The sequence below is a fragment of the Sorex araneus genome, chromosome 6, assembly GCF_027595985.1.
Source record: "Sorex araneus isolate mSorAra2 chromosome 6, mSorAra2.pri, whole genome shotgun sequence".
Classification (NCBI taxonomy): Eukaryota; Metazoa; Chordata; class Mammalia; order Eulipotyphla; family Soricidae; genus Sorex; species Sorex araneus.
The window spans coordinates 36,102,001-36,129,467 of NC_073307.1; the positions used below are offsets into that span (position 1 = coordinate 36,102,001).

Sequence of the window (27,467 nt, forward strand, 5' to 3'; positions counted from 1 at the left end):
TCAATCACTTCTGGTGACATAACCCTTCTACACACATTTTTTACATATAAAACTTGGTCTCTACTCACAAAGATAGTTAGAATTATGCAGTACAGTTTCCCATCGTATCTTAACCTTTTGCTATTGCTTGCCATCCAGGGCTTCCTCTCACTGTTCCTCCTTATACAGTCTCACTACATTAATGAAATATTACAGTGGAAGAGACAAGGCTGAGAAAAGCAAGCAGACAGGGAAAAACAAACTGTGCTGAACTCAAGAGAAATCTGATCAAAACAAATTAACAAACTAGCAAACTAGATCAAAACATTACAGAAGAAAGCAATGTCTTATTAAATTCTCAGATTCCTACTTTTTCAAAGGATCTGCCTTAAAACAACTGGTTTCAACCTCATTTAGGACTTAAGAACAGTCTCACTTTCCCTGCAATCCTCTACCCAATCAGGTATTTCGCTTTGGGGCCAGAAAAATGGTACCATGGGTAGGGCATTTGGCCTGCACAAAGCCAACCAGATTAGATCCCAGGTACCCCACATGGTCCCCTGAGCATCACCAAGAGTGATCTCTAAATTCAGAGCAAGGAGTAAGCACTGAGAATTGCTGAGGTGGCTCAAAAACAAAGGAATTTTCCCCATTTCCTGCAATCCTCTAACCACATCAAAATTTTCTAATCCCTAATATAAAGCAAATAACAACTTTCCACATGTTAAATACCAACCAAAAAAAAGGAGCTTCAGAGGGGAAATAGAATACAACACAGCAGTTAGGTGCACCCATCCTGAGTTCAATTCCCTGAGCCACCTGGTATGTGTGGTCCCATAGGGTGGCCCAGCTAATCCTGGCACTGCAGAGACTGAGCAGCATCACATAGCGGGTAAGAATAGTACTCTGATCTGGGCTCTTTCACTGAACCAATGGCCCAGCTGACCAAGAATTGCTGGTTGGGCCTAGACCTCCTGAGCACATCTTGGGAAGTCCTGTGCTCCCCCCCACCCCCGAAATATAAATATATAAATAAGAAGAGATTTTTGAAGCTATCCTTTAAATAATAACCCAGATAACATGAACACTTTTGTATTAATCACGAATCAGAAAGATAAAGCTTGCTTTCTACCTTTTACTGAATGTTAAAATGACAATATGCCAGTTTCTTAAATTTGAAACAGTACAAAAACTCAAATCTTGTAATATTGCCAAGATAAAGGGGTTTTATGCTAAAGAAAGACATAGACATCCTATAGATTATATTATTCTTGAGGAATAGGATCATGCTAGGAGTTTAATATGAAAGACCAGCTAAAATGCAATTTAATTATTAACAAAAAATAGTTAAAATAAGAAATATAAACTTACCAGTTTAATTGCCACATATTCATTTGTGTATAAATTTTTCCCTTAGAAAAGAAAGAAAAAAAAAGTCAGAATCTTTACTTTTAATGAGATCATACAAAACTGTACTCTCTAAAAGCCATTTTTAAATGATGCATAGGTTTTGGCTTCCAACTAGTGGCAAAAAATATTAATGATAACATTAAACTTATGATCAACTCAAAAGTATTTAGTATTACACCTGGGCCCAGTTGAAAATAGTATCAGTAATACTAGCCTACTGACAAAAATGTAAAGATTTTTATATTGTTGGAATAATGCATACAAAAATAGAAGAATTTTAATTTTGTTGGAATACAAATTTAATTAAACAAAATCACAACTCTGGTATAGGAGGCAGGGAGATACTTCAGGGGTTATAGTGCAATCCCAAGCACCAATAATCTCCAGGGTGTGGCCCCCTGCACTGCATGGCCCCAACAGCTCCATATCCTTAGCACAGTCGACCTAGCATCACTAGTAGTCCCCAATCCCCTGAGCACTACTTGGCAGCAAGTAGTGGGGGGGAGGGGGGAAACAGAGACAGAGAACACACGCACACATAAAATACCATTCCCAACCACTACTTTATTATTTTTTTTTAATTTATTACTAAGGGGGTCAGAGGATAGTATAGCAGGTAGGATGTTTGCTGTCTTGCACACAACCAACTGGGTTCAATCCCCAGCATCCCATATGGTCCCCCAAGCACTGCAAGGAGTAATTCCTGAATGTAAAGCCAGGAGTAAGCCCTGAGCATCCCTGGATGTGACCCAAAAAGAAAAAAAAAGTAAATAAAAATTATATATATATATGTGTATGTGTGTATATCACTGTCACTGTCATCCCATTGTTCATCGATTTGCCCAAGCGGGCACCAGTACCGTCTCCATTCATCCCAGCCCTGAGATTTTAGCAGCCTCTCCTTATTCATCTTCCCCAACCATCGGGGAGGCTTTCTCAAGGTTAGGGGAATGAGACCTGTTACTGTTACTGTATTTGGAATATCAAATATGCCACGGGGAGCATGCCAGGCTCTTCCGTGCAGGCAGGATACTCTTGGCAGCTTGCCAGGCTCTCCAAGAGGGACGGAGAATGTTTATCAGAGAACACAAGCAAGTATGTTAAAACCAAACATGTGTACTGCTTTAGGCACATCAGTGGGCTAGATATAAGAGGTTGCACGCGCACTTCCAGGAGCTTTTGATTTATATAGTCTCTGGATCTTTGCCGTTGATGGGATTACATGGAACTGGGGGCGCAGTTTTGTGGGTGTGACTGCCAAGCTACTGGAAAAATGGTGGGTCTGCGTGGAGGAGGCCCCATCCCGATCTGAGCAGGCTTGGAGATCTCAGCCCTGGTTCCTTCATGCATGAGGTTCATCTGAGCATGTAGAGAGTGGCCTTGAGCATGGCTGTCACTGGGTTCCAGAGATTTCCGGCTGCCGGGGCTCTGCTTGCGGCAGGGAGGGAAACTCAACAAACTCAACTCTCCTCTCCACCACCCCCCACCGAGGGTCCCTGGTGAAGAAAGCCTGGCTCGGGGGTAGGAGATTCTGCCTATATATTATTATATATATATATAAAATATATATTATTGATACTACTTTTGGGGGTTTTGGCTATTCCCAATTGTGCTCAGGGCATACTACTGGCAGCGCCACTATATGCAGTGCCAGGGATCAAACCGGGGTTGGCCATGTGCAAGGCAAATGTACATTACTTCCTATACTATCTCTCCAGTCTAACAATTTGATTTTAAAGCCTTCATTGTTAAGGGACATGATCTTATTAGGGCTAATATTTAAACTAGTAAATATATCAATTTGTATAAAACCTGTACTATATTAAAAGTATTACTCCAAGGCCAGAGACAGTACAAGGGTAAGGCCCTTATTTGTTATGTGGCTGGCCCAGTTTTGATCCTGAATACTCCATATGTCAGGAGTGATCCCTAAACACAGAGCCAGATGGGGCCCCAAAACAAACCAAAAAAGGCACTATTCAATAAGACTCTCTGATAACTACTAAGAGTTACCCATAAAAAAGGTTTCCAGCACCTCATTCAATAGCCAAACTAAATTCCAAATATGTAATTTGGAGTTAATAGGATTAAATATAGTCTAAAGAGCAAGAGAAACATCCATGGCCCAAATATATGTAGGGGTTTGTGAGCATGAAAAAATAAGAAAATGTGAGATCCTGTGCAGATTTGGTTACATAAAATTGTTTTAAATTTCAGTACGTTGGGGGTTGGGGGATTCACCACATATAAAAAAAAAAGCAAATGACAAACCAAAATAGATATTTAATACCATTTACATATAAATAATTCAAGTACATTACAGTGATCCTTGACACTGACAAAAAATAACCTAGAATTCCAATGGGTCAGAGTTCTATAGCCCAGGTAAAGCACTAAATATGGCAATGTAGAAAAATGTTTTATGAAACTACATTTATAAATCTATTCGTAACAGAAACAACTAGTTTTTTAAAACAACTTATAGGTTTTTAAAATAGTAGAAATGTTTTAAGGGTACAAAGTATTTCTCCACCTTGTTATGTCACACCCCTGCTCCATCTCCTCAGTGTCCCAGACTCCTTGGAAACCCCTGTACTCTGGTCAGTCTTCACAGGATATTGTCCACTCCTGTTTGTTTATCTGGAACATGACTGAGATGATCTGATATTTTCCTTTATCTGATTTGCTTCACATATGTTCATTGTTGGTTTCACATTTACTTCACAAAATGCTGTTATTTTGACTTACATTTCCCTTATACTAAGCTATAATGAGCAAATGTGTTTTCATGCACCAGCTGTATGTCTTCTTTGGTAAAGGTCTGTCCAGCTCCCCACATTTCTGATGGAATTGTTGAGGTTTTTGAGCTTTTTTTCTTGTGTTAGCCTTTTGTCAGATTCATGATATGCCAATATTTTTCCCCATTCAGAAAAAAACTATTTTATTTTAAAGACAGTTACTTTCACTTTAAAATGCCAAAGTTTTCTGTGACTACCAAGTTGGAGACCACAATTCCAGTCCCCCTTTCAGCTTGGTATGACCATTTATAAAGTTCTGAAAATGAGTAAAGGTGAATCACTCCCTTCAAAAATCAAAGCATATTCCCCAGGCCCTTCTTCTTCTTGATGGCCAACAGGTTATAAAATTGAAGTAATCAACTTAGAACTGAGACTAAATTTAGCCACAAGAAAATTCAGATGTACCCATCCTTGGGTCCACTTTGTGAAAGAAAAATTAACATGACTTTATTCTGAGATAGCTGTTACCGAATCAGTCTATTCCTCCATTATTATAAATGTCAGTCAAGTTTTAGACTATGCTTCAGTTAGAATTGGTAGGAAAGAACTGTACATAAAAATGATAAATATAAGCTTGTTCTTTAAACCCGTGTTCTCCCTTGAACATGTACCTCACTTGCTTGTCTCTATGTCTCTTTGCCTTTTCCACTTTGGAGAAGCCCACCTTCTTTATTGAAGACATACTTCCTGTTCCCTCCCTGCATATCTTTCTAAGTAAGTTTCATTCAATAAAAACTATCTAGGGGCTGGAAGGATAGCACAGCGGGTAGAGCATTTGCCTTGCACGTGGCCAGCCTGCGTTCGAATCCCAGCATCCCATCCCTTGAGCACCACCAGGTGCATAGATGGGTGTGACCCAAAGAGCAAAAAATAAAAAAATAAAAACTATCTTGCTTCACAAAAATAAATATGCCTAATCAAGTGTGTATCAAGCCTAATCAAGGCACATCTGTGTGTATAACGTGTGTCTATCTATATATATAGATAGATGCACACACTATATATATACTAATATATACACACACACTAAGGGTTGTAGAATTTTCAAAAGAATTCTTAACTAGAAATAATAAAATAAGGAGAGTGGTCAGCTAATAAGAAAAATAAGAATAATTGTGAAAATTCCTGTGGTATACTTGTCTGAATAGTTTGATAGATCATTTCAGATATGGTAACTCATAAATCAATATATGACATACATCTGTGTACTTTATGTTAACAGTCAATCAGGTGTGGCCACAAAAATGAACACGAAACAGAGGAAGAAAAACAAAGTTTAGTATATTACTTGTACTATAAAGGGAATCACAGGATAAAAATCATGTTTTGGTCAGGTAATAGAAGACAAAAGCAAAAGACGCGTTTAAGGTCAAGGCCTTTAGAGGGAGTTTCCACCAGAAAGGTAAGGTAGGGTAAGACAAACAATTTAGGATTAACTAGCTTGAGTAATTCTGAAGGTGAGTAACTCTGGTGACCTTTGTATAGGTGCTGAAGTCCTTGGATGATTAAGGAAGAAGAATACTGTCCCCTAGAGTATATAGACCAAACAGAGCTGACCAATGTACACTCCAGAGTCCTTTGCAAAAATAGCTGACTAGCCCCAAAAGAACTCTCTCCCCAGTAAGAAAGGCTAATTTTGTTTGTTCAGTTTTGGTTTGGGGGTCACACCCAGCAGTGCTTCATGGGGACTAATCTGGCTAATCTCATGGCTGGAGGACCATGCACAGGCAGGGACTAACCCCAGGTCTCCCGAGTGCAAAGCATGTGCTCAGTCTGCTGCCCTCTCTCTCAATCCCATAGTAAGAACAATAAGACAGACGATACGCTATATTCTAGTTTACTCTTCTGGCTTTGTTTCTTGGTATTTTGGTTGATTTGTCTAAGTTAAAAATGTAGCTACTAATACATAGAATGCAAACCCACTGTCAATAAAGAAGATAAAATAAAGTCAAACTATAATTCAACTTCTTACAATAAAAGTACAGATACAAGTAGCAGTAAATACTTTTTAATTCTAGGATACTATTTGAAGCCATTTTACATCTCAGAACCAAATTTTTGTAACTTTTTCTTTTTAATATTTAGGGTTACAGCTCAATGGGCTAAGCACATGCTTGGCATGCAGGTGGCCCAGGTACATGGTGCACAGGACTAAGAATAAGTCCTGAGCATCACTAGATGTGGCCCAAACACAAAAACAAGCACACAAATCATGTACCTATAGCATGAATACCTATATTCTTTCCTACCCTAACAGTAATCACAAAAATTTTAGTGACCATAATCAAACATTCAAGGTATGTGTCTACTAATGAATTTTTAAACAAAGTCAGAATAGCCTCTGAACATTACCAGGTAAGATTCCCCCTACCTTACCCCCCACCAAAAGCAACAACAAAACCAAAATTTAATTAAATAGTAATCTTAAGCATGCTTTCTATATTATTCAGGTATAGAAAAAATATACATGCATATAATAACTTTTTCTGGTTGGTGAAATCTCTTGGGGTCTTACAGTAAAATGCTCGTTAAGTGTCTACTGATAAGGTACTTAATTAGCTACATAAATTGTACATAATGAATATATAGGCACAGATACATAATGCATCTAAACAAATACATACAAACAATAAATATCTATAGTTTAGATAAGACAGATGATAGATGGTTAAACAGATTGACATTCCTATTCTTGTTTAAGACTGCAAAAGGAAAAGTATTGCATGAATTTTTCAACATAATGTATATACAGTTTCAGTATATGTAAATGTATTTTTTCATATTTCCCTGGCTAAAATGTTCTACTCTAGAACATTTTTTATGTTTTGCTGGGCACAAACATACAGACACATATACACATATTTATTTTTAAATACACTGCAAAGACCCTATTTAAAAAAAAAGTTGGCTGTAATATATGGAAAAAAGAGGCACAGCAAGAGATAGGGTACATCATGATATAGCATATAGTAAAAGACTAATAATATAGATTAAAATACATAAACAGAAGTCATAATTTTAATTTTTGTTTGTTTTCAGTTCATTCCCAGAGGAACTCAGGACTTACTCCTAGCTCTGTGTTCAGGAATTACTTGGCAGTGCTCAAGGAACCAAATGTGATACCAGGGATTGAACATAGATGGGCAAAGTATCGAATCCAGCAAGGTAAGTGTCTTACCAACAATACTGTACCTCCAATCCGTCTATCAAAATGTAAAGCACAACACTGGTCCTTTTATATTATTAACAATGTTTAATCCTCACAATAAACTGAGAAATGGAAACAATCCCATTTCAAAGTTAAGAAATTTGAGGTCCCAAATGGTTAATGATTTATATATCCCATTATGATTAGAGAATTTTCAGTTTTCCATTACAGTATTAGTCTAATTTCTCACACCTGAAAATATGCACTACATATTATATATATTTAATGGATAGTGAAAAGATGAATGGTGCTCAATGTTATACAAGTAATCTGTTTTTTCTAACTCAAAATTCAGAAACAACTTAAGAATATCAAAATTATCTATTCAACAATCTTTTAAAAGAAAACATTCATCCCTTCAAATATTTGAGAACCTACTAAATACAGAGTCTGCCAGTAACATCATAATATAGCTATGCACAAAGTATGTTATTATCTTTTATTGGCTTGCTTTATTCAAAGATTTAATGTATATTAACTACACAAAACATTAATAAAATGGAGGAGTAACTACAAATTAGGCTGTTTTATAAGAGGAAAGAAAGAAGTTGAGAAGATATAAACATACAAATGAATTTGCTTCTAACAACGAGATTAGATCTAAAGAAAAGTACAGAATCAACCTGTTATTTTTACTTCTCAAGTTTCCAATTTGGGAAATAGTACCTATTGACCTGATCCTTCAAAATACCTCCACACTGATCCCCAAATAACCAAGGAGCACTCCTTGTTTCTCTTCAATGAATGAAGTCACATTTCCTTCTATTCTAGACATTTGAAAGATGTATTTTGGTTCTGACAAAATTATTGTGTGATGTGCAGCAGGTAACCTTCCCTCACCAAGTTTCAACTGCCTCGTATCTAGAGTTAGGAGATTTAAATTAGACCAATGCATCCTAAACTTACCTGATTGTAAGAACAAAAGAAGGCATCCCATGTTAAGAATAGATTCCCAAGCTCTGTTATAAGGTACTTGGGAAGAAGGGTGGATCGGGGTGTTAACAAATTTAAATTTTCTTTAAACAATTTCACTATTACCTTGAGTTTAAGCTACACATAGCCTCGTAAGTGATCATTTGCCACATACTTTGAAATCTGAAGAAGTATGCTAAACTTTATTCTTGGAAAATATACATGTAAGACTTCCTGACATTATTTCCATCTTCTTTTTTTTCTTCAGTGTGGCAGCTCTTTATGTACTGGTTGAAAGAGTTCAACAGCAACTTCCATCTTTGTCTCATCTTCCAGATGGTTAATTCAGACATTCAGAGGTAGAGACTGCCCAAAGGACAAGTACCAGAGATTCAACCCTCCCAAAACCCCACACTACTTCAAGTAGAACCGCTAGGGTGTGACCCCAAAATAAAAACTAAATCTAGATGTTCATATATACATATATATATATGTGTGCGTTCTTTGCAAATGTAAATTCAAATAAATAAGAAGTTCCCGATGCCCATATCCTTTAAATTACTATTAAACAAATAAATGTTTTTCATTAGTTTTCACTTTAAAATAATACTTTCAACATAATAATCAAAAATAACATAGCAATCAAAATAGTCTTACCTAATCGCAATTCTCCAAAATTGCCACATCCAATTTTTTTTCCAACTCTAAAATTAGGTCCTACCATTAAAACTCCAGAGGATGAAGACCCAGTTCCACGAGTACTATGTCCAGACCGACCACTAGGCCGGGCCATTCTATCATCTGATTTGTCCTTGTCTTTCTTTTTATTATCCATATCAAGTTTGCGGTACTCCACTTTGAATTCTTTGATCAAGACAAGCACAATGAAATAGGGTATTGTGAGAATAGGTACATCACTAGGTAACTGTACCAGGTGGGTAATGTTAACATTCAAATTGCAGAAGGTAGTCAATTAGCTGGCGCTTGTTCATCCCATTCGTAAAGTTTTCCTCAGTTGTCTTTTCAGCAGAACATGTCTTCAATATAATCCTCCAATGATGTACGCTGATACTGATAGAGAGCTAGAATATTAAGAAAAGAAAATGAGTTATCTATTTGGGAAACGGAGATACAAAATTTAGGCAATGGATTACTGCTAGTTATAGCTACCCATTGAAAGAAAATCACAGAATACTGTATCCATTAACAGTATTCATATAACTACTACCCATACTCATATAATAAAGGTCACAAAAACAAAAGAAAGCAAAGCAAAAACAGGAAGAATTTGGCTTTATTTTTAAAAAGTAATAAAATACACTGAATTTTTTAAGCCAATATATTGACTAATGTAAATCTTTCCATGTAAAAATATTTTAATTTTAAAAAGTAAAAAAACAGGGCCAAGAGAAAAAGTATAGCACATAAGGAGCTTGCATTGCAAAGTTGACCCAGGTTTGATCCCAGCAACACATGGTTCCCAAGTCCCACTACGATTAATCCTCGAGCCTAGAGCCAGGAGTAAGGCCTGAGTATCACTGGTTGTGGCCCCCCACAAAAAAAAAAAAATCTAAATGTAAATTAAATTAAAAAACTCCATTACAGACTAGATATGTAACTCAGTAATAAAGATACTGCCCCTCCCACACACAAATGATGTTACTAAAAACATCTTCCACAAATTTATATCCATAATAATCTTTAGTCTTTGAAATTCTATATTGCCATCTGATCTCCATCTATTCTCCACTATTATACGGAAATAAGGCTCAGAACTGATAATACAAAGAACATTCTTACTACTGTCCCTTAATTCTTACAGAACTGGGCTTTGAAATTCAAATGTGATTCCACAAGGCTGAAAAATGTTGGTACTCACCAACCTCATGAGGTAGAAAACGTGACCTTTAAGTTTTGCAATATACTGATAAATATCTTAAGCTCAAAATATTTTTTAATTTAAAATTTAAAAATGTTTCCAAGTCTACCCTTTGAGCTTCTCTAGAATTTCACCCATCAAATACATCTGAAATCTGTAAAAAGTCCTTAAGTTTAAATAATACTTTGATCTAAACAGTGATGTCCTACTGATTTTAATATAAAAGATCTATTCCTATTTCTGAAATTGTTAACAAGCAATCATAACAGCACTTTCTGATTAAATTTCAGCACACCCCATAGCAATTAATTCTATCACAGTATTTTTTTTAAAGTTTCCTATTGTCATACTCTTAACTTGCAGATGAAACATTAAGCATGTGTTTGGCACATGTAAAACTAAGTAAGACTTGTTTTCAGCGTACAATACCAGTTAACCGATACTGAACTTCCCCTTCTGCTATAAATATAAAACTGAACAAAACATATGAAGCACCTGTTTTCAGGCATTAAACAAAGGGCAGTGCAGACTGTGATCTCTGAGAAAAATGAAGGCAAATTCCACCTTCACCCAAGCTCTATAGCTAGGGCAATTTTCTAAATATAGCTCAAGCACTGCACAGTGATTACAGAAAATCTTAATGGGACTACTGAAATGAGTAGAATGTGGGAAAGACTATACTAAAGATGATACCGTAGTAGTGTTGTTGGAAGGGATGGTAGGGAAGGATAGGTTTCGTGTTTGGGGAGGAATATTCTGAAATACCTAGGAGATAATGGATACTATAGGATTAAATAAAGTTACTAACTGGAGATACTAGATTCTGTGCACTGCACTGTGATTAATGGAGTTCCTTCAAAAAGGAACTCCATTAATCACCAAAACTCAGATCTGTATTGTATTCCCAGAAAACTCAGGTGACACAAAGACCTGGAACAAAGAGTATAGACCTACCTCAGAGTAAAGACTAGTCTAAACTAGCCTAACTACAGCCTGAATATCTCCAATTAAATTTATTACAGTTCAAAATGAACCTCACCATACTTATATAGACCAAAACCCAGGCTAACAATGTTAAGTAATGTTCAATGAGGTGTTAAAATTTACCAGAAATTGCAATTAGTAAAAAATGTGACCCAGAGTTGGGTATTCAAAGGAAATAGACTCCAAGATGAACCTGATAGAGGAATTAGAAAATGAGACTTTGATGTAGTAAGTAGGTACTAACATCATATTAGACTTTTATTAAAAGGGGGGAAAAAAAGCAAAACTGAGTAGAAACATTTTTAAGACATGAATGAAAATTCTCTAAATTTGGTGAAAAACACCAATCTGCAAATAGATAAAAAATACAAAAATTCAACAATTCTATTAAATACAATGAAAAATAAATCTCAGTATATCAGTCTAAGTGTTAAAAACTGAAAACAAAAACACTTTCAACTTTTTGTAAGAAATAATGCAGACGCTCCCCAATTACTGCCATATTACTGACCAGACCCCACTGCTCAGACAAGCCTCAACCAGAAATTATTTTATTCAAACACTCAGGTATGCATGTTTTGTGACTGAAATCTCCAGCTTTCCAGTGGTCAGGAATAGGCTACCTACCCCCATCTCCCTGTATTTTGGAAGCTCGGCAGTAACTCACACACCCCAAAGCCACCAGCCAGTCAGTTAAGAACTTAACTTCAGCTATATCACCCTGTTAAGAAATTTTGGGCACCCTGGAGTGGCAAGGATTTCGGCCATGCAATATCTCAAACTCTGTAACACTAATGAACCAGAAGTAGCCCACCAGATTGAATGGGATGTAATGTAGAAGGCAACCAATCTCGACTGACAGAATATAAACAGAGAAGGCTTAATCTGTAACACTTTAATAATCTCTTATGCAAGGGTTTAAGGGCTCCATGGTGAGACACAACAATCTTCACTAACTTACTTCTAAGGAAACATTTTTTGATCATCCTTTTAGCAAATTATTTATAACAAGCAATGTAAAATAAATTATTGAGGGTCTGCTATGGGGGCAGGCTCAATAGTTGTTGGAAAAATTGGAAATAATGGTGGTGAGAAGGTACACGGTGGTGCAATATTGAGTAACTAAACTGGTTTAATAAAGTTATTTTTAAAAAATAATAATAATGATGCAGGTTATTTTCCCAAAAGAAAGCAGAAGGACGTTGTCAAAGCAATTTTTAAAAATGAGGGGAGGTAGGAATCTTTCAATTAAAATTCTATATCCTGTAGGGTTTTCTTGAATGGTTCTTTAAAAGCTCAATAAACCATTACATCATATAGAAGCATAAAACTTCAAAAACAAATGAAGTGTTCAAAATCAGAAATATACAAGTAATTTGCAATTTCAAAAAATGATATTTTCTTAGTATTTTTTATAGCATGTGAAAGTAAAATAGCCTTTCCGGCCCCGCGCGAGATCGACCCCGGAGGCAACTGAACCACTTTGGACACGAGCGGCGCCCCCAAAATGCCTCCAAACTGTGTGCTCGGAGCTTCTGGCCCAGGCGCTGCCGGCAGGGTATGGTCTTTTCTCTCTCAAATCTTTCTTTTTGAACGCAGCGAGGCAATAGCCGGTTTTTAGACTATACAGGAAGCCCGGGAAAGCCGATGGGGCGGGACTTCCGGATCCGCCCTGTGCCGGCCGACATTTAAGCACAGAGCCATGTGAGGACGCTCCTTTCTGGCCCCACGCGAGATCGACCCTGGAGGCAACTGAACCACTTTGGACACGAGCGGCGCCCCCAAAATGCCTCCAAACTGTGTGCTCGGAGCTTCTGGCCCAGGCGCTGCCAGCGAGTGATGCAATTACCAAAAGAATTTTCCCTGGACTTCATATAGAAATCCAAAACCGCGACCTAATCTCTCTTGATTGTCAGCAACGTGTAAATGTTCCTTTTTGGCAGGGCTTACCGTGGGGGGAAACTCCAAACAATAGTACTAAGTTTTTTGTTGAAGGGTAAAAGATTGTAGCGATAGAATTTTAGGCAGAATTTTCCCTGGACTTTATATAGAAACCAAAAACCGCGCGGCCGCGGCAGCCTAATGTCATCTAATCATCAGCAATATGAAATGGTTCCTTTGTAATGGGTTGGACTTTGGGGGGACCATAATAGGGTTAAAGTTTGTAGCGACATGTAATTTCTGGCTGTACTTTCCCTGGACTTTATACAGAAATTCAAAGCCGCAAGGCCGCTGCCATGGCCGCGCAACCTATTGTCATTTAATCATCACCAATATGAAATGGTTCCCTTTTAACGGGTCGGACTTTGGTGGGAAATCCTAACAAGAATAGTAAGTCTTTTGCTGAAATATTGAAGGCTACCAAAGTGGTAGCCATCTCTATAGACTGAACTAAGCCATATCCCCACGCCGGCTGAGAAGAAATATCCTTCTTTCTCGGGAAGAAACACAGTGTGACGTTAACCATAGTATGATGTCCATTAAGCTGACACGGACCTGGTGGCGTGGGAATGGGATACAAGGGAATAAATTATTATGTACTTGGAACAGCGGGACGCTGGTGGAATCTCGAGCCGGGGCCGATACCAGCGTATTACTTTTGGTTCCAGAAACTGCTTGCAGACATTCTACCAGACTATCAACTAAGTCAGAGCCCCACGCCGGCTGATGACGGGAAATAACCATCTTTTTTGGTTTGTTTTCCCTTTGTCAGGCAGCGTGGTGATTACTAAACAGGCGTGATCTCGGTGGCACAGGACGAGGGGGGAAAAAAATAGAAAAAGTTATGTAACAAACAGCGGGACTTAATATCTCTACATTCTCAGCAATGGAGAGCCATCAAATGCTTCCTTGACAGTGGGACTGTCTTTTCTTTTTTGGGGGGAAACCCTAGCAACAATAGTGAGTTACATGTTGAAACATGGACTGTAACCAAGATAAAGCGTAAATGAAGTGAAACTTATCACTTACAAGGGCGGGGACTGGGGGGGGCGGGAGGGGGCAGGAGTATAATGGGGTGGTTGGTGATGGAATATGGGCACGGGTGAAGGGAAGGGTGTTTGAGTATTGTATAACTGACATAATCCTGAGAACTATGTGACCCTCCACATGGTGATTCAATAAAATTTAAATTAAAAAAAAAAAAGTAAAATATATGACAAAACAAATAGGGGAAGGTGATAGCAAAGGAAATAATATTAAGAATCTTAAATTTGTTAAGAACCATGTGGTTCAATATTAACTCTAATCAACGAGAAGTCAAGAATGCATTTTGCAGCACTTAGACCAAACAACAAAAATTGAGATAGATGGGCTGGAGCGATAGCACAGTGGGTAGGGCATTTGCCTTGCATGTGGCCAATCCAGGTCTGATTTTCAGCATCCCATATGGTCCCCTGAGCAACGCCAGGAGTAATTCCTAAGTGCAGAGCCAGGAGTAACCCCTGTGCATCACCAGGTATGACCCAAAAAAGCCAAAAAAAAAAAAAATGAGTTAGAATAGAAAAATCATGAAGAAATAAACTGAAATAACAAGCATTTGATCAAAACAAGGGGGAAAAAAGACGTAAGACAAAAAGAAAACAAGACACTAAACACTTACATGAAAATAGACATATTCTCCCCATAGAAGGCAAGAATTTTCATATTATATAAAAAATGTAAAACCTATTTTCTAAGAAACAACTTTACAAAGACACAAATCAAGTGCAATTAAATACTATGTAAACAGCACTACAGCACTGTCGTCCCATTCATCGATTTGCTCTAGTGGGCACCAGTAACGTCTCCATTGTGAGACTTGTTACTGTTTTTTGGCATATCAAATACACCATGGGTAGCTTGGCAGCCTCTGCCATGACTATGCAAACAGTAAAAACATAATTTAAAATGTTGAGTCTATAAAATAAAATAACAAGAGCATTTTCAAAAGTTAGGTGTTTCAAAATGATGAATTATTTCTATAACTAATAATATACAAGACAAAAATACTATGTAAACAAATATAATGTGTCTAATACTACTATTTACCCTCACAAGAAGGCCAACTAGATCTACCCACAGATAAAACAATAAAAAAAAAATTTCCAACACCAGAGCTGCTGCTAATGCACAACCCTGGACCACAGAGACCAAGTTGAACCAAATAAAAAGGCCAAGAGGACTGGTTACTGTTTAACCACTTCAACCCTCCCTAGCTGACAAAGCACCACACCTAGAGGACTCCTCTCAGTATACTATTCCTCCAGTGGGTAAGAGGGCCTCAGGTGGACATTCAACTCTATGATACTAAAGGGTACTTCCTGGGAGGTTCACTCTCATATCTCATCTCACTGGGAACACTGGGAAGATTCCAGAAAACTATAAATCTCAACAAATAATAAGAAATTTAATTCGCAATCAGGAAAATTCCAGATTTCTGGTGAAGAAACCCCAGAATTTTCTCGTAAGTTACCGGTGCGAGTGCATAATAGTATGATTTGAAAAAAGAGCTTGACAATTTTATTATAAAGTAAAATATTCAACTATTCTGACCTATCAATACCATTCAGGTATTTACACTTAATTTTACAGAGATTTGCATGTGTTTATAGCAGCATTATTCATAATAGCCAAAACTTGGGAACAATCCCAATGTCTAGTAATAGAAAAGGCAAGCAAACTAGTATATTCATACAACAGACTATTACTAGGTAGCACTGTAGCACTGTCATCCTGTTGTTCATCAATTTGCTTGAGCAGGCACTAGTAACGTCTCCATTGTAAGACTTGCTGTTACTGTTTTTGGCATATCGAATATGCCATGGGTAGTTTGCCAGGCTCTCTCAGATATTAGCCTGAATGAAATAAGTCAGACACAAACACATATATTATTCCACTTACATAAAGTTGTAGAATGAGAATGAATTATTTGCTTGCAGTATTTTCTAAAGTGGGCAATGGGGAGGGTGTGGTGAATGCTAGAATAATTCTGAAGCCTCTCGGGCAACTGCAAGGGAAAGGGAAGCTTTCTGCTTTTTCACTTAAAAGTAGATTTCCAAAGGTACACTGTGTGACTTTTTATCCTGAAAAGCAGATGGCAGACCAAGTAAGTTTTAAAACCTGTAAGCTACTGTTTAGGGTGGTAAGATGTCTGACTCCAAGGAAACAGGAGGAACTTTCTGGAGTAACAAAATATTTATTTTGATTGGAAGAGAATTAGAGAGTTGTACATATCTATGTAAATTCAACAAGTTACACTAAAGAAAGCTTTGTTTGCAAACTACACCTCAAAAATGTCTTTTGAAGTAATCCATTTCCCCCAAGTGAAAATCCTATTAAAGCTTATTTATTATAACATCATCATAAAGCTTATCTAAAATGCTTTTAAAAAAGAAAGTTAATGGGGCTGGAGTGATAGCACAGCGGGTAGGGCGTTTGCCTTGCACGCGGCCAACCCGGGTTCGAATCCCAGCATCCCATATGGTCCCCTGAGCACCGCCAGGGGTAATTCCTGAGTGCAGAGCCAGGAGTAACCCCTGTGCATCGCCAGGTGTGACCCAAAAAGCAAAAAAAAAAAAAAAAAAAAAAAAGTTAATGGAAAATAACAAAAAAAGACAGTTACTGTACAAATCACTATTTTTAAAAGTCCTTCTTTCTTCCTATTTAAAAAATTGCCGTTTTCCTTATTTGATATCCCACATTGTTTTCAACATAAAACTTTTTGTGTAAAGTTAAATATCCACAATACAATCTGCATGTAAGGAATTCAAATATTGTAATATAAAAATACTTTGGAGGATTTTAGTTCTACTTGAGGTACTCATTTCTTTCAACCTGATGTGTATGTTTCAGAATTATCTGTAACATCTATACTCAAAGACAGCAATATCCGTACTCAAAAGAGGTACACGTGAAGTCTATGAAAAGCAAAGCTCACCCAAAGTAGAAACAGCATTTGAAAATGTGCCATGCACGGCGCCTTTCTTTCCACCCACATGAACTACAGAGGAGCACGGGTGATGGGAGGAAGTCAAGAAACTGCCTCCCAAACCCTTCCCAATAGAAGGTCTGGAGTCAGGGGCAAACCCCCAAACTAGGAGGTAAAGAAACTGAGGCAAGAAGTGATGGAAGAACTTAATACAGAACTTAATACTGAACCACACACACAAAGAAAAAAGTGTTTTTAATAACTCAAAATGAGACCAATGACCAAAATGAACTTAGGCTGAAAAAATACATGTGACAAGAAATAAAGGGGTTCTGACTAGATCATCTCTAAGTGGAGAAGGAAAAACAATCAACACATATATCTAGCAGTGGTTCAAAGAGTAATTATACTGTCTCCAAAGTTTTTCCATCCAGACCTGCCCTTTCAATAAACTACTGATAAATACAATTTTTTTTCAATTTTCATAAATATCTTTAACATCAGATTTTTCATCAATTATCAAGCTAATGTTACTATTTTCCCTACAATAGCATCTCACAAACAGTATTAGAATTGACTACAAGTCTGTGTCAGTAGTCAATAAACTTCAGCCTACAGACTAAATCCATCCTCCTGCCTATTTTAGCACAGCCTACAAACTAAGAAAAAACTTTCATGACACATGGAAATAAAATTTTAGTGCTTAGAAAAATTCAAATTTTATTTAAGTTTTGTTTATAGTGCTGTATATCAAACTCACAGTTGGGAGACATGTGCTCTACTAAGAGCCAAGTCCTCCAAAATTCAAATGTTCTATAAGGATGAATCCATGCTAATTCATATTCTGTGGTTTTGACTGCTTCACACTTGAGAAGCAAAATTTCATTGTAAAAGATCATATGTAGTACTATCATTTCTTACTTTTGCTGCCCAAAGAACCACAAACTGCATGAAATAGTTATAATTCAACAGTGTTTAGAGGGCCACACCTATCAAGATGCAAGTACCTTTTTATTTACATTTTCATTACCACTGCAAATCATGTCAAAACCAGAAAAGTGGGTGCTCATGTCATAATTTTCATAACCTTCAAGTCAAAAAAATGTGTGAATTGTTAACAAATTAAACGGAAAAACATTATTATATAATGATACTATGCTAACTAAAGAGATAAGTATTATATTTTCATTACTACTGCTGCATAACAAATTATCAAAACCTCAGCATCTTATATCAATAAACATTTATTATTGCAGTTTCCACAGACTAGATGTCTGGGCATGTTTCAGCTAAGTCATTAAGTTCAGGGTTTCACAGATTCATTTAAGTTATCAGCTTGAGCATATTCTTATCTGGAGGCTAAGTGGGCGGGGTAGAAAAATCCTCTTGTAAACTTGCTTTAGATTATGAGCAAAACTCAGATCCCTGCAGTTTGTAACTGAAAGTCCCAGTTTTCACTTGGCTTTTAGAATGAGGCGGCACTCACAACCTAAAAGGGGTCAACATGCAGTTCCTAGAACTTGTCCAGTTTCCTGTAACATGGCTTCTCTAACACCACTTACTTCAAGTCTTCCAGAAAAATCTATAGCTCCAATCTTCTAACAATTTTTACATAAAAAATAATAATTATTTCACACTTAAGTCCAGTATTTATACATTGCTCAAATACAGGTTTTGGGACACTAGCTGCTTCAGAACCTCTTTGATCCTACTATTTCTGTATTCAAGAAAGTATAAAATCAGACAAAAGTAATTTTAGAATCCAAGTTTAGTTATTAGCTAATTGTGTACTTTGGACAAGATTTATTAATGTCTAAAATTAGTATTGCAAAACTAGGAGAATCAGACTAGGAGACTTCTGAGGTAGTCTAGGTAGTCTGACATATGCAAGGTCAACACTTGCTGCATTTGATGACAAACTTATAGGTAACCATGTGATCCCTAAACCTACCACATTTCCAGGAACCTAGGACTGACAAAAGATATTCTCACTTAGTAAGTAAACTGTTTCTAACTCGAGACTCTAGATTTTCATTGTATGATTGTTTCCCAGAACCCCCTCATTACATTCCTTAACCGATTCCTTAACATCAGGCTTTTAACTCATTAGAGACATTAAACCTCACATATGTAAACCACTATGCCCCAAGTGTTCCCAGACAAGCACTTTCTAATGAATATGGCACATAAATTACTTTATGCAAGTGAGATTACCTTATGTAAACTAATTTTCTAATGTCTGTGTTTCTATGGATCCATTTTAACAAAATCAATTATATAGGTATCGGGGGAGGGGTGATGGAACATGCAGAAAGTTATACATCCAGAGTCACAAATTCAAATACCAAAATAGCAAAGCAGGAAACATGAGTTAATCAAACCTATGTAGTGACTACAAGAGAGCTTACTGCTTTCTATAATGCACTAGAAAGCAAAGCCCCCATTAAAAGGTAACTAAGAACCATCTGTACTCCCATATTTATAGCACCATTATTCACAACAATCGTGATATTAAAAGCACCCAAATATTGGGGCCGGAGAGATAGAACAGTGGATAGAGCGCTTGCCTTGCATGCAGTCAACCCAGGTTTGACCCCCAGTACTCCCCCATATGAAACCCTAAGCCCCACCAGGAGTGACGCCTGAGTGCAGAGTCAGGAGTAAGCCCTGAGTACCACTAAGTGTGGCCAAAAGAAAATAAAACAAAAAACAATCACTTTTGCCTTCTAGTAGTCAAGAAAAAAACAGAAATGAGTAGATAAAAGATCCAAATTGTCCACTAAAATACAAGTTGCAAAAAAAAAGGACCCAAAAATCATTCTTGAATTATATTAAAGACACAGAGGCAATAAACAGTAATAACTAAAATTTTTTAAAATATTTAAAAGTTATAAGGAGAACAATGAAAACAAACAACTTAAAAATTAAGCATCCAAAGAAATAAAAAAAAAATCAAGGGAAAAAGTTTAATAGAAATATGCCCAGTCCTCAAACATGATGACCTCTCAGTGTCTGTGTTGCAAGCCATAATGCCCAAAAGTAGAGAAAGAGCATGGGGAATATTGTCTGCCATGGAGGCAGGGGGAGGGTGGGAAAGTGGGGGGGCGGGGGGTATACCGGGGATATTAGTGGTGGGGAACATGCACTGGTGGAGGAATGGGTGTTTGATCATTGTGTGATTGTAACCCAAACATGAAAGCTTGTAACTATCTCAGTGATTCAATAAAATTTAAAAAATAAATTTAAAAAAAATTTTTAAAAAGAAATATGCCCAGTCTTTAGAAATGATCACTTTGGACAAGAACTGAGTGTTGAAAGCAGGTAACGGGATGTACATGATATCCTTTCGGTACCTGTACTACAAACCATAATGCCAAAAGGAGGGCAACAGAGAGAGACAGACAGAGACAGAGGAAGAGAGAGGGAGAGAGAAAGGGTAAGGGATAAGGACAGGGAAGGAGGGAAGGAGGGAGATATGGAGGGAGGGAAGGAGAGAGGAGAGAGAGAGAGAGAGAGAGAGAGAGAGAGAGAGAGCCTGTGGGAGGGTGAAACTTAGAACATTAGTGGTGGGAAATGTATACTGAAGGGATGGGTATTGGAACATATTATATAACTGAAACCCAACCATGAACAGCCTTGTAACTGTATATCTCACTGTGATTCAATAAAAAAAAAATTTTTAATCTAATAATATGGTTTAAAAAAAATATGCCAGCTTACAGTTTCTTTTAACACAAATAATCATTTACATAGCTGGAGGGTATTTTAATGTTTTAAAGGTAGTATACATATAAATGAAATTTAAAACCTCCTACAACTGAAATGAATGGACATGCATTCAGTTAATGCGCAGTTATTTCAGCTTGCATAAATGGTAATAAAATATTTAGTAATTATGTTTAGTTCTATCATTAGTCTCAGCAAACTCATTAAATATTTATATTAAAAGGATAGAATTCATCTAAAGAATGCTTTATAAAAACTATCCTTGAGAATAATGAACAGAATTGCTTTCATAGACAGTGACAATTTTGATGTAGCAACATTCACTAAAAAAGATCAAAATGAGCTGCTAAGTACAGAAAACATTAGACGTAATCTGATTACATGAATATAAATGCAGGCCACTGGCATATTTATAATCTGACAACCACTGATAAATCTTTAAGCATAAAATAGAAAATCAGCTTCTCTAATCTGCACAGCCAAATAATTTAGGACGTTAAAGAAACAACTGACATCTCAAAAGGCTGCAACTAGGTAAAATAAGTGTATTCTCTTATTGTTCTACTCATAAAACTATCCATAGTTAGCTCAAGCTTTCAAGTAAACATTAACAGTTACTATGTTCTAAAATGATTGTATTAGAATTTCTGTAAGTACCTCTACTAATAATTATTAGAAGTTTTTACAGTTATAATCTCACATTTAGTATCACATTTAATGTTCTTTACAAATACAAAATTAGAAGGAATCTCAACATTTAAATTAAAATTTTCATGTTACTTGCTACAAAACTGATTTCTCACTGCCTGTTAGCTTAAATAAAAAGTCCATATTTGGTATCTAAAATGACTCATTCAAGTGTTTCAAATGCCTTTATTCAGTTTCTATAAAAATTACATGTCTCCAGGCTTCTCCAAAATTTAAATGAGTAAGGATATTTGTGATGTGATGGCTAGCCGTTACATCACATGCTTCTATTAGCAGCAAGTGTCCCAGTTACTGGTTTCTGGCAAAAGTTCAACTGTGCTTGTCTAAAAAAAGACTAAACACTTATTTTTAAAAGCTAAATCATTAACTGTAATGTCAAAAATGGAGATCAATTTCTCTAATTACACACTGCAGACATTTGTTTTGTCTCAGTAATATTTAGTAACTATCATCTACACTTATGTTTTGGGAACCCGATTGCAGCAATGTCACTTGTACATTCCTGTTAAGAATCAAGGAATTCTAGTATTTAAAAGTTACCACCAGTTCTATTAGATTACTGTCCACCCAGTTATGCATTATGACTATTAGCTAACTCATTCACTGTACCTCAAACAATTTTTCAAAGGAAGTAATAATTAAAAATTTAGTGAATATATACATAGTAAGAATAGTTCTATTGTGAGCTGGAGAAATAGTACAGGGTGTAAGATGCTTGCCTTGCACACAGTTGACACAGGTTCAACCACCTGCACCCCAAATAGTCTCCTGGGCCCACCAGGAGTGATTCATAGGAACAGAACCAGGAGTAAACCTGAGCATTGTCAGGTATAGTCCCCAAAACAAAAAGAAAAATAGAATTCTATTTAAGGTCAGATAATACAGCAGACAGGACACTTGCCCTTCATGTAGCCAAGATTTCTATTCCTGGCACCCCATATGTATGGTCCCTGAACAATGCCAGGCATGTGATCCCTGGGCATAGAGGGAGGAGTATGCCCTAAGTAACATCTGGTGTGTGGCCCTAAAAAAGGCAAATAAAAAATAAATTTTTTTCTTTTATTGAGATTTTTGTTTTGGTGCTTGTAATATATACCACTGGCATAGTGGGCATCACTGATATGTAAAACATTTCTGTAGGTTGTTGTAACCTTTTTTTGGGGGGGAGGGGGTGTGTCACACCTGGCAAAGTACAGTGGATCCTCCTGGCTCTGCACTCAAGAAATTACTTCTGGCAGTGCTAGGGGGACCATATGGAATGCTGGGGATCAAACCCGGGTCAGTGGTGTGCAAGGCAAACGCTCTCTCTACCTGCTGTACTATCACTCCAGCCCAATCTTTTCTGTAAGTTATGGTCAAAAATACTTATAAGTTTAAAGTGTTAATGTGGGGGCTGGAGCGATAGCACAGAGGGTAGGGCATTTGCCTTGCATGAGGCTGATCCAGATTCGATTCCCAGCATCCCATTTGTTCCCCCGAGCACCACCAGGAGTAATTCCTGAGTGCAGAGCCAGGAGTAACCCCTAAGCATTGCCGGGTGTCACCCAAAAAAGCAAAAAAAAAAAAGTGTTAATGTGAACTGAACATTTAAAACAATAGCAAATTATATAATATACATAATCACAGGTATCAAAATGATTGATATTACAATGTAATAATTTAGTACTTTGGTGGGGGTCTGACCTCCCAAGGAATGCTCAGGAGATCCAAAGGCTCCACCAGTTGATTCTTGACCAACCAAGCCAGTGGTTCAACTTGAGCACATGAGGATGTGGTGCTACTTGGGCCCTGCACTGTCAGGATTATCCTGATACACCTCAGCAGTGTTCTAGGGCTCCACGTGGATGTGTTCAGGGGACTATGCAATGCCAGGGATTAAGCCCAGGTCATCGCAAGCAAGGCATGCACCTTTATCCCTGTACTTTTTCTCTGCCCCTAAGTCCCATTTTAAATGAGATATTTAAGTAAAACATAAATTTGAAGAAATATTTACTACTAAGTCAGTCTAATTAAATGTCCTAAGTATCCAAGTTTGAATAATTACGCTCTCTAGCAACCAGATATGGTAACTATCTTTTTTTTCTTTTTTGGGTCACACCAACAATGTACAGGGGTTACTCCTGGCTCATGCACTCAGGAATTACTCCTGGCAGTGCTCAGGGGACCATATGGGATGCTGGGAATCGAACCCTCGTTGGCCTCGTGCAAGGCAAATGCCCTATCTGCTGTGCTATCGCTCCAGCCCCTATGGTAACTATTTTAAAGGTGTTCAAAGTGTCTTTCGTGCTACCTCTTTTCAATTTCAGATGTGAATCCATATTCTCGTTGGTAATAATCATTTTATTATTAACTAATGGTTATCAACAGTCAAAGAGAAGACAATGTTATATTTGGAAATATCCAGTCCTCTTAGCATTTACTATGTGCACACCCAGAAAAAAATGCAACCTTTATCTCCTGCCACTTTAAGCATGACGATCAATAAAAGAATCAAGCAGAAGGTATACTAAATTTGTATTTCTGATATACCATAAATTCTGTGACAGACTTGATAGCACAAACTTAATGGCAAACCCCATCACAAGAATGATGCTAAATTTAAAATCCAAGTCAACATATTTAGAGGCACTTTTAATCAACAAATATTTTATTGATTGGGGACCAGAGTGATAGTACAGAGGGTAGGGTGCTTGCCTTACACACGGTCACTGCGGGTTCAAATCCCAACACCACATATGATCTCCTAAACCCACCAGAAGTGATCTCTGAGTGCAGAGCCAGGAGCAAAGCCTGAGCACTCTGGGTGTGATCCAAAAATAATGTGTGTAAAAAATGTTATATATTAATATATAATAAATGTAAGATGTAATAAAATATATATACATATATTATTCACACCCTGTACTAGGCACAGAATGTGCTCCCAGATAAAGTTTCATTAAACCTCTTAATGCCTAACTTCTTCCATGACCTTCAACTTCCTGTAGGGTATTTTTATATCATTTAAAAAGCAGTCTTCTGTATCCCATCAAAAACCAAGACGTTTACTCATAGTAATTCATGTCCTACAAAGGTGCTATAAAGAGTGAACTAAGAAAAATAAAGGGCGAGGCTCCTACAAGCTTGTGACCACATGTTTACCAACCCATCAATACATAGCCTTGTTTAAAGTATATTTCTGTTTAAAGACAGTGTGTGTGTCTGTGTATACATAAAACACTGAACTCGTGCCAATGGCACTACAATTCATGCTTCACCTAAGCTCATCTGACACATTATATTCTCCATAAGACACATAAAAATCTTTATTTCAGGAACATTCATATAGTACTTCAACACTGCACTCAGGGATCATTTTAAACAGCAAAATTACTCAGAGATGAATAAACAGGTCCAAAAAAGCAAAGCAAAAAGGCAGACCACCGCCTTATTTGATTTCAACTGAGACCTTGCATATCAGGTAAACCAAAAAATGTTGCGATTCAACAAAGGTCAAGCCTGTAAATGACTGAAAAAGAACAGATGATAATGTCTTAGGGGTTACAAATAGATTTTAACAAATAACTTTGCAAAAAGAGAATCCACGAATACTGAGGATCAACTTTAACTGATGAAAGAAAGTTTCTCCTTAAAAGTATTTAAGTTAATAGAAATGAGAGAATTTAAATATTACCATTATGCAATCTTAATGAATTAATAGAAGTAGGCAAGGATTTCAAAGACTGCTAACATCACAGAAAAACAAACTTTGATCTTCCTGATGAAAGGGAAAATAACTTAAATTGAATTTGTTCAAACCTCTACATATTACTAACAATTTATAGGAAAAAACAAGGGCAATGTTTTCACTCCTTAAGAAAATCCATTTTTTAACTGGATGTCCTCAAGGCGAGGATATTTTATTCAATTCATATTTTATTTATTCAATCTCCCCATTATCTTCTATAGTACATAGCATATAGAAAATGAGAAAAGTCTGTTAAATAAATGAGCAAAGTAAAGTACCTCTCAAAAGTTTAGGAACCCTTATTATAATAATCCTCTCTTTTCCAAATAAAGAAGCAAAGAAAAAGGTATCGGAAGACATTTTAGGAGACACCAAAAGAAATGAACTCTAATACCTCACTAATCAAATACTGTAATTTCAATTCCAAAACACAGCTACCGACAAGAGAAAAAAATTCACCAAGAGGTCACAAAATGTATATTCTGTTCAAAAAACTTTAAGAGCCCCTAAACCCCACATTAAATTATATAAAATTGAAATCATTTATAAAAAATAATTCACCCTAGAAATAGAACTAAAATGTGAGGTCACTAGTAAAAATATGGCAGAGAACAAGAAAGGTGAACAGTATTATATACCACATTCAACTCAAAACATTTCCATACCCTTATAACTGCACATTTGTAATTGCAGATCTAAATAAGAGCAGAGTTAGCCCCAGTTTTGACTTTTTGTTTTTGGATTTTTTTGGAGGGTACCGGAGGGTGTTGGGGCCACACTTGGCTATACTCAGGGCTTTCTGCTGGCTGGCTCTATGCTCTGGTATCATTTTTTACAATGCTCAAAGAACCAAGGTAGGGGCTGGAACCAGCCTCATGAAAGTTAAGTGCCTTATTCCCTATACTGTCTGTCTCTCTGGTACTCAGCAACAAAGATTTACATGTTGAGAAAACAATACTGACAAATTTAACCTTGTAAAATTCAAGACTTTAAAAAAGTAAGCCAATGGGGCTGGAGAGATAGCACAGCGGGCAGGGCGTTTGCCTTGCACGCGGCCGACCCGGGTTCGAATCCCAGCATCCCATATGGTCCCCTGAGCACGACCAGGGGTAATTCCTGAGTGCAGAGCCAGGAGTAACCCCTGTGCATCGCCAGGTGTGACCTAAAAAGAAAAAAAAAAAAGTAAGCCAAGAAAATATTTCAGTTACACTGAATTACCAAATTTATAGATCACCTAATTTACCTAACAGTTCATTCCCTCATAATGCCAGATTAAGAGAGAATGTATACTCAGAAAAGTCAGTAGCTGTTTCACAGGTGGCTGTCATAACAGAATTTTACTCTTTCTTCTTAACCACAGTGCAAGTTTGCTAATTTATCGAAATACACACTTGGAAAAGTCTGGTGTTAGCAAAGGTCACAAATTTATGGGATAAGAGCAATAGTACAGCAGACAGGATGCTTGCCTTGCAAACAGCCGACTCGGGTTCAATCCCCAGTATCCCATGATTCCACAAGCACTACCAGGAATAATTCCTGAGCACAGAGTTAAGAGTGATCCATGAGCTTCACAGGGTGTGACCCAACAACCAAAACCAAAAAAACAAAAAAAAATCATAAAGTTTCATTCAGGGGTACTAACATTTCAGAATTTTATTATAAAGTCAGTATTTAAATTTCAGAAATATTTTTTTATCACAACTCTTCTATATTGCTGGTGGAAATGTAAAATGCTACAGCTGCTTTGGAAAACAGTTAAACAGTTAATTATACAGTTAAATGTACACTGCCCTATAAACTCACAATTCCAATCCTAGAACTTGACCAAAACAAATGAAAACTTAAATTCGCATAATAAGAAAAGGTACGCAAATGTTTGTGATAGCCTTATTCAAATCACACACATACCAAAAACAGGAGAAAAAAATAGAAACCGCTTTCATTGATGAATGGATAAACACACTGAGGTATACTATAGTATATCCATATAATGGAAGATTGCCGGGGCAGCAAAAGAGAAACTCTGGACATATTACAGTATGGATAAATTTTCATTCTACAAAGTAAAAGAAGATACATATGCTTTTAAATCGCATGCGACATGATTCATGATATTCTGGAAAATACAAAATTACAGAAACTAGAACAGATTAGTGGTTCGCCAGTTGGAAGTGGGAAGGGGTTTTACTACAAAGAAATGAAGGAGATATAGTGATGGGATTATTTTT

The 27,467-nt window shown here is 36.9% G+C and overlaps 1 protein-coding gene across 5 annotated transcripts in view; it reads right to left on the reverse strand.

Moving 5' to 3' along the window:
- The window catches only part of CSNK1G3 (casein kinase 1 gamma 3), a 115,446-nt gene that overhangs the window by 70,574 nt on the left and 17,405 nt on the right, over window positions 1–27,467 (reverse strand). For all 5 annotated transcript variants that reach the window (XM_055141941.1, XM_055141938.1, XM_055141940.1 and 2 more), the window contains exons 2-3: window positions 8,965–9,389; window positions 1,351–1,391 (exon numbers count right to left, since the gene is read on the reverse strand). In XM_055141941.1, the coding sequence (XP_054997916.1) occupies window positions 1,351–1,391; window positions 8,965–9,142 (219 nt within the window). In that variant the 5' untranslated portion in view covers window positions 9,143–9,389. The remainder of the gene's footprint in view (window positions 1–1,350; window positions 1,392–8,964; window positions 9,390–27,467) is intronic.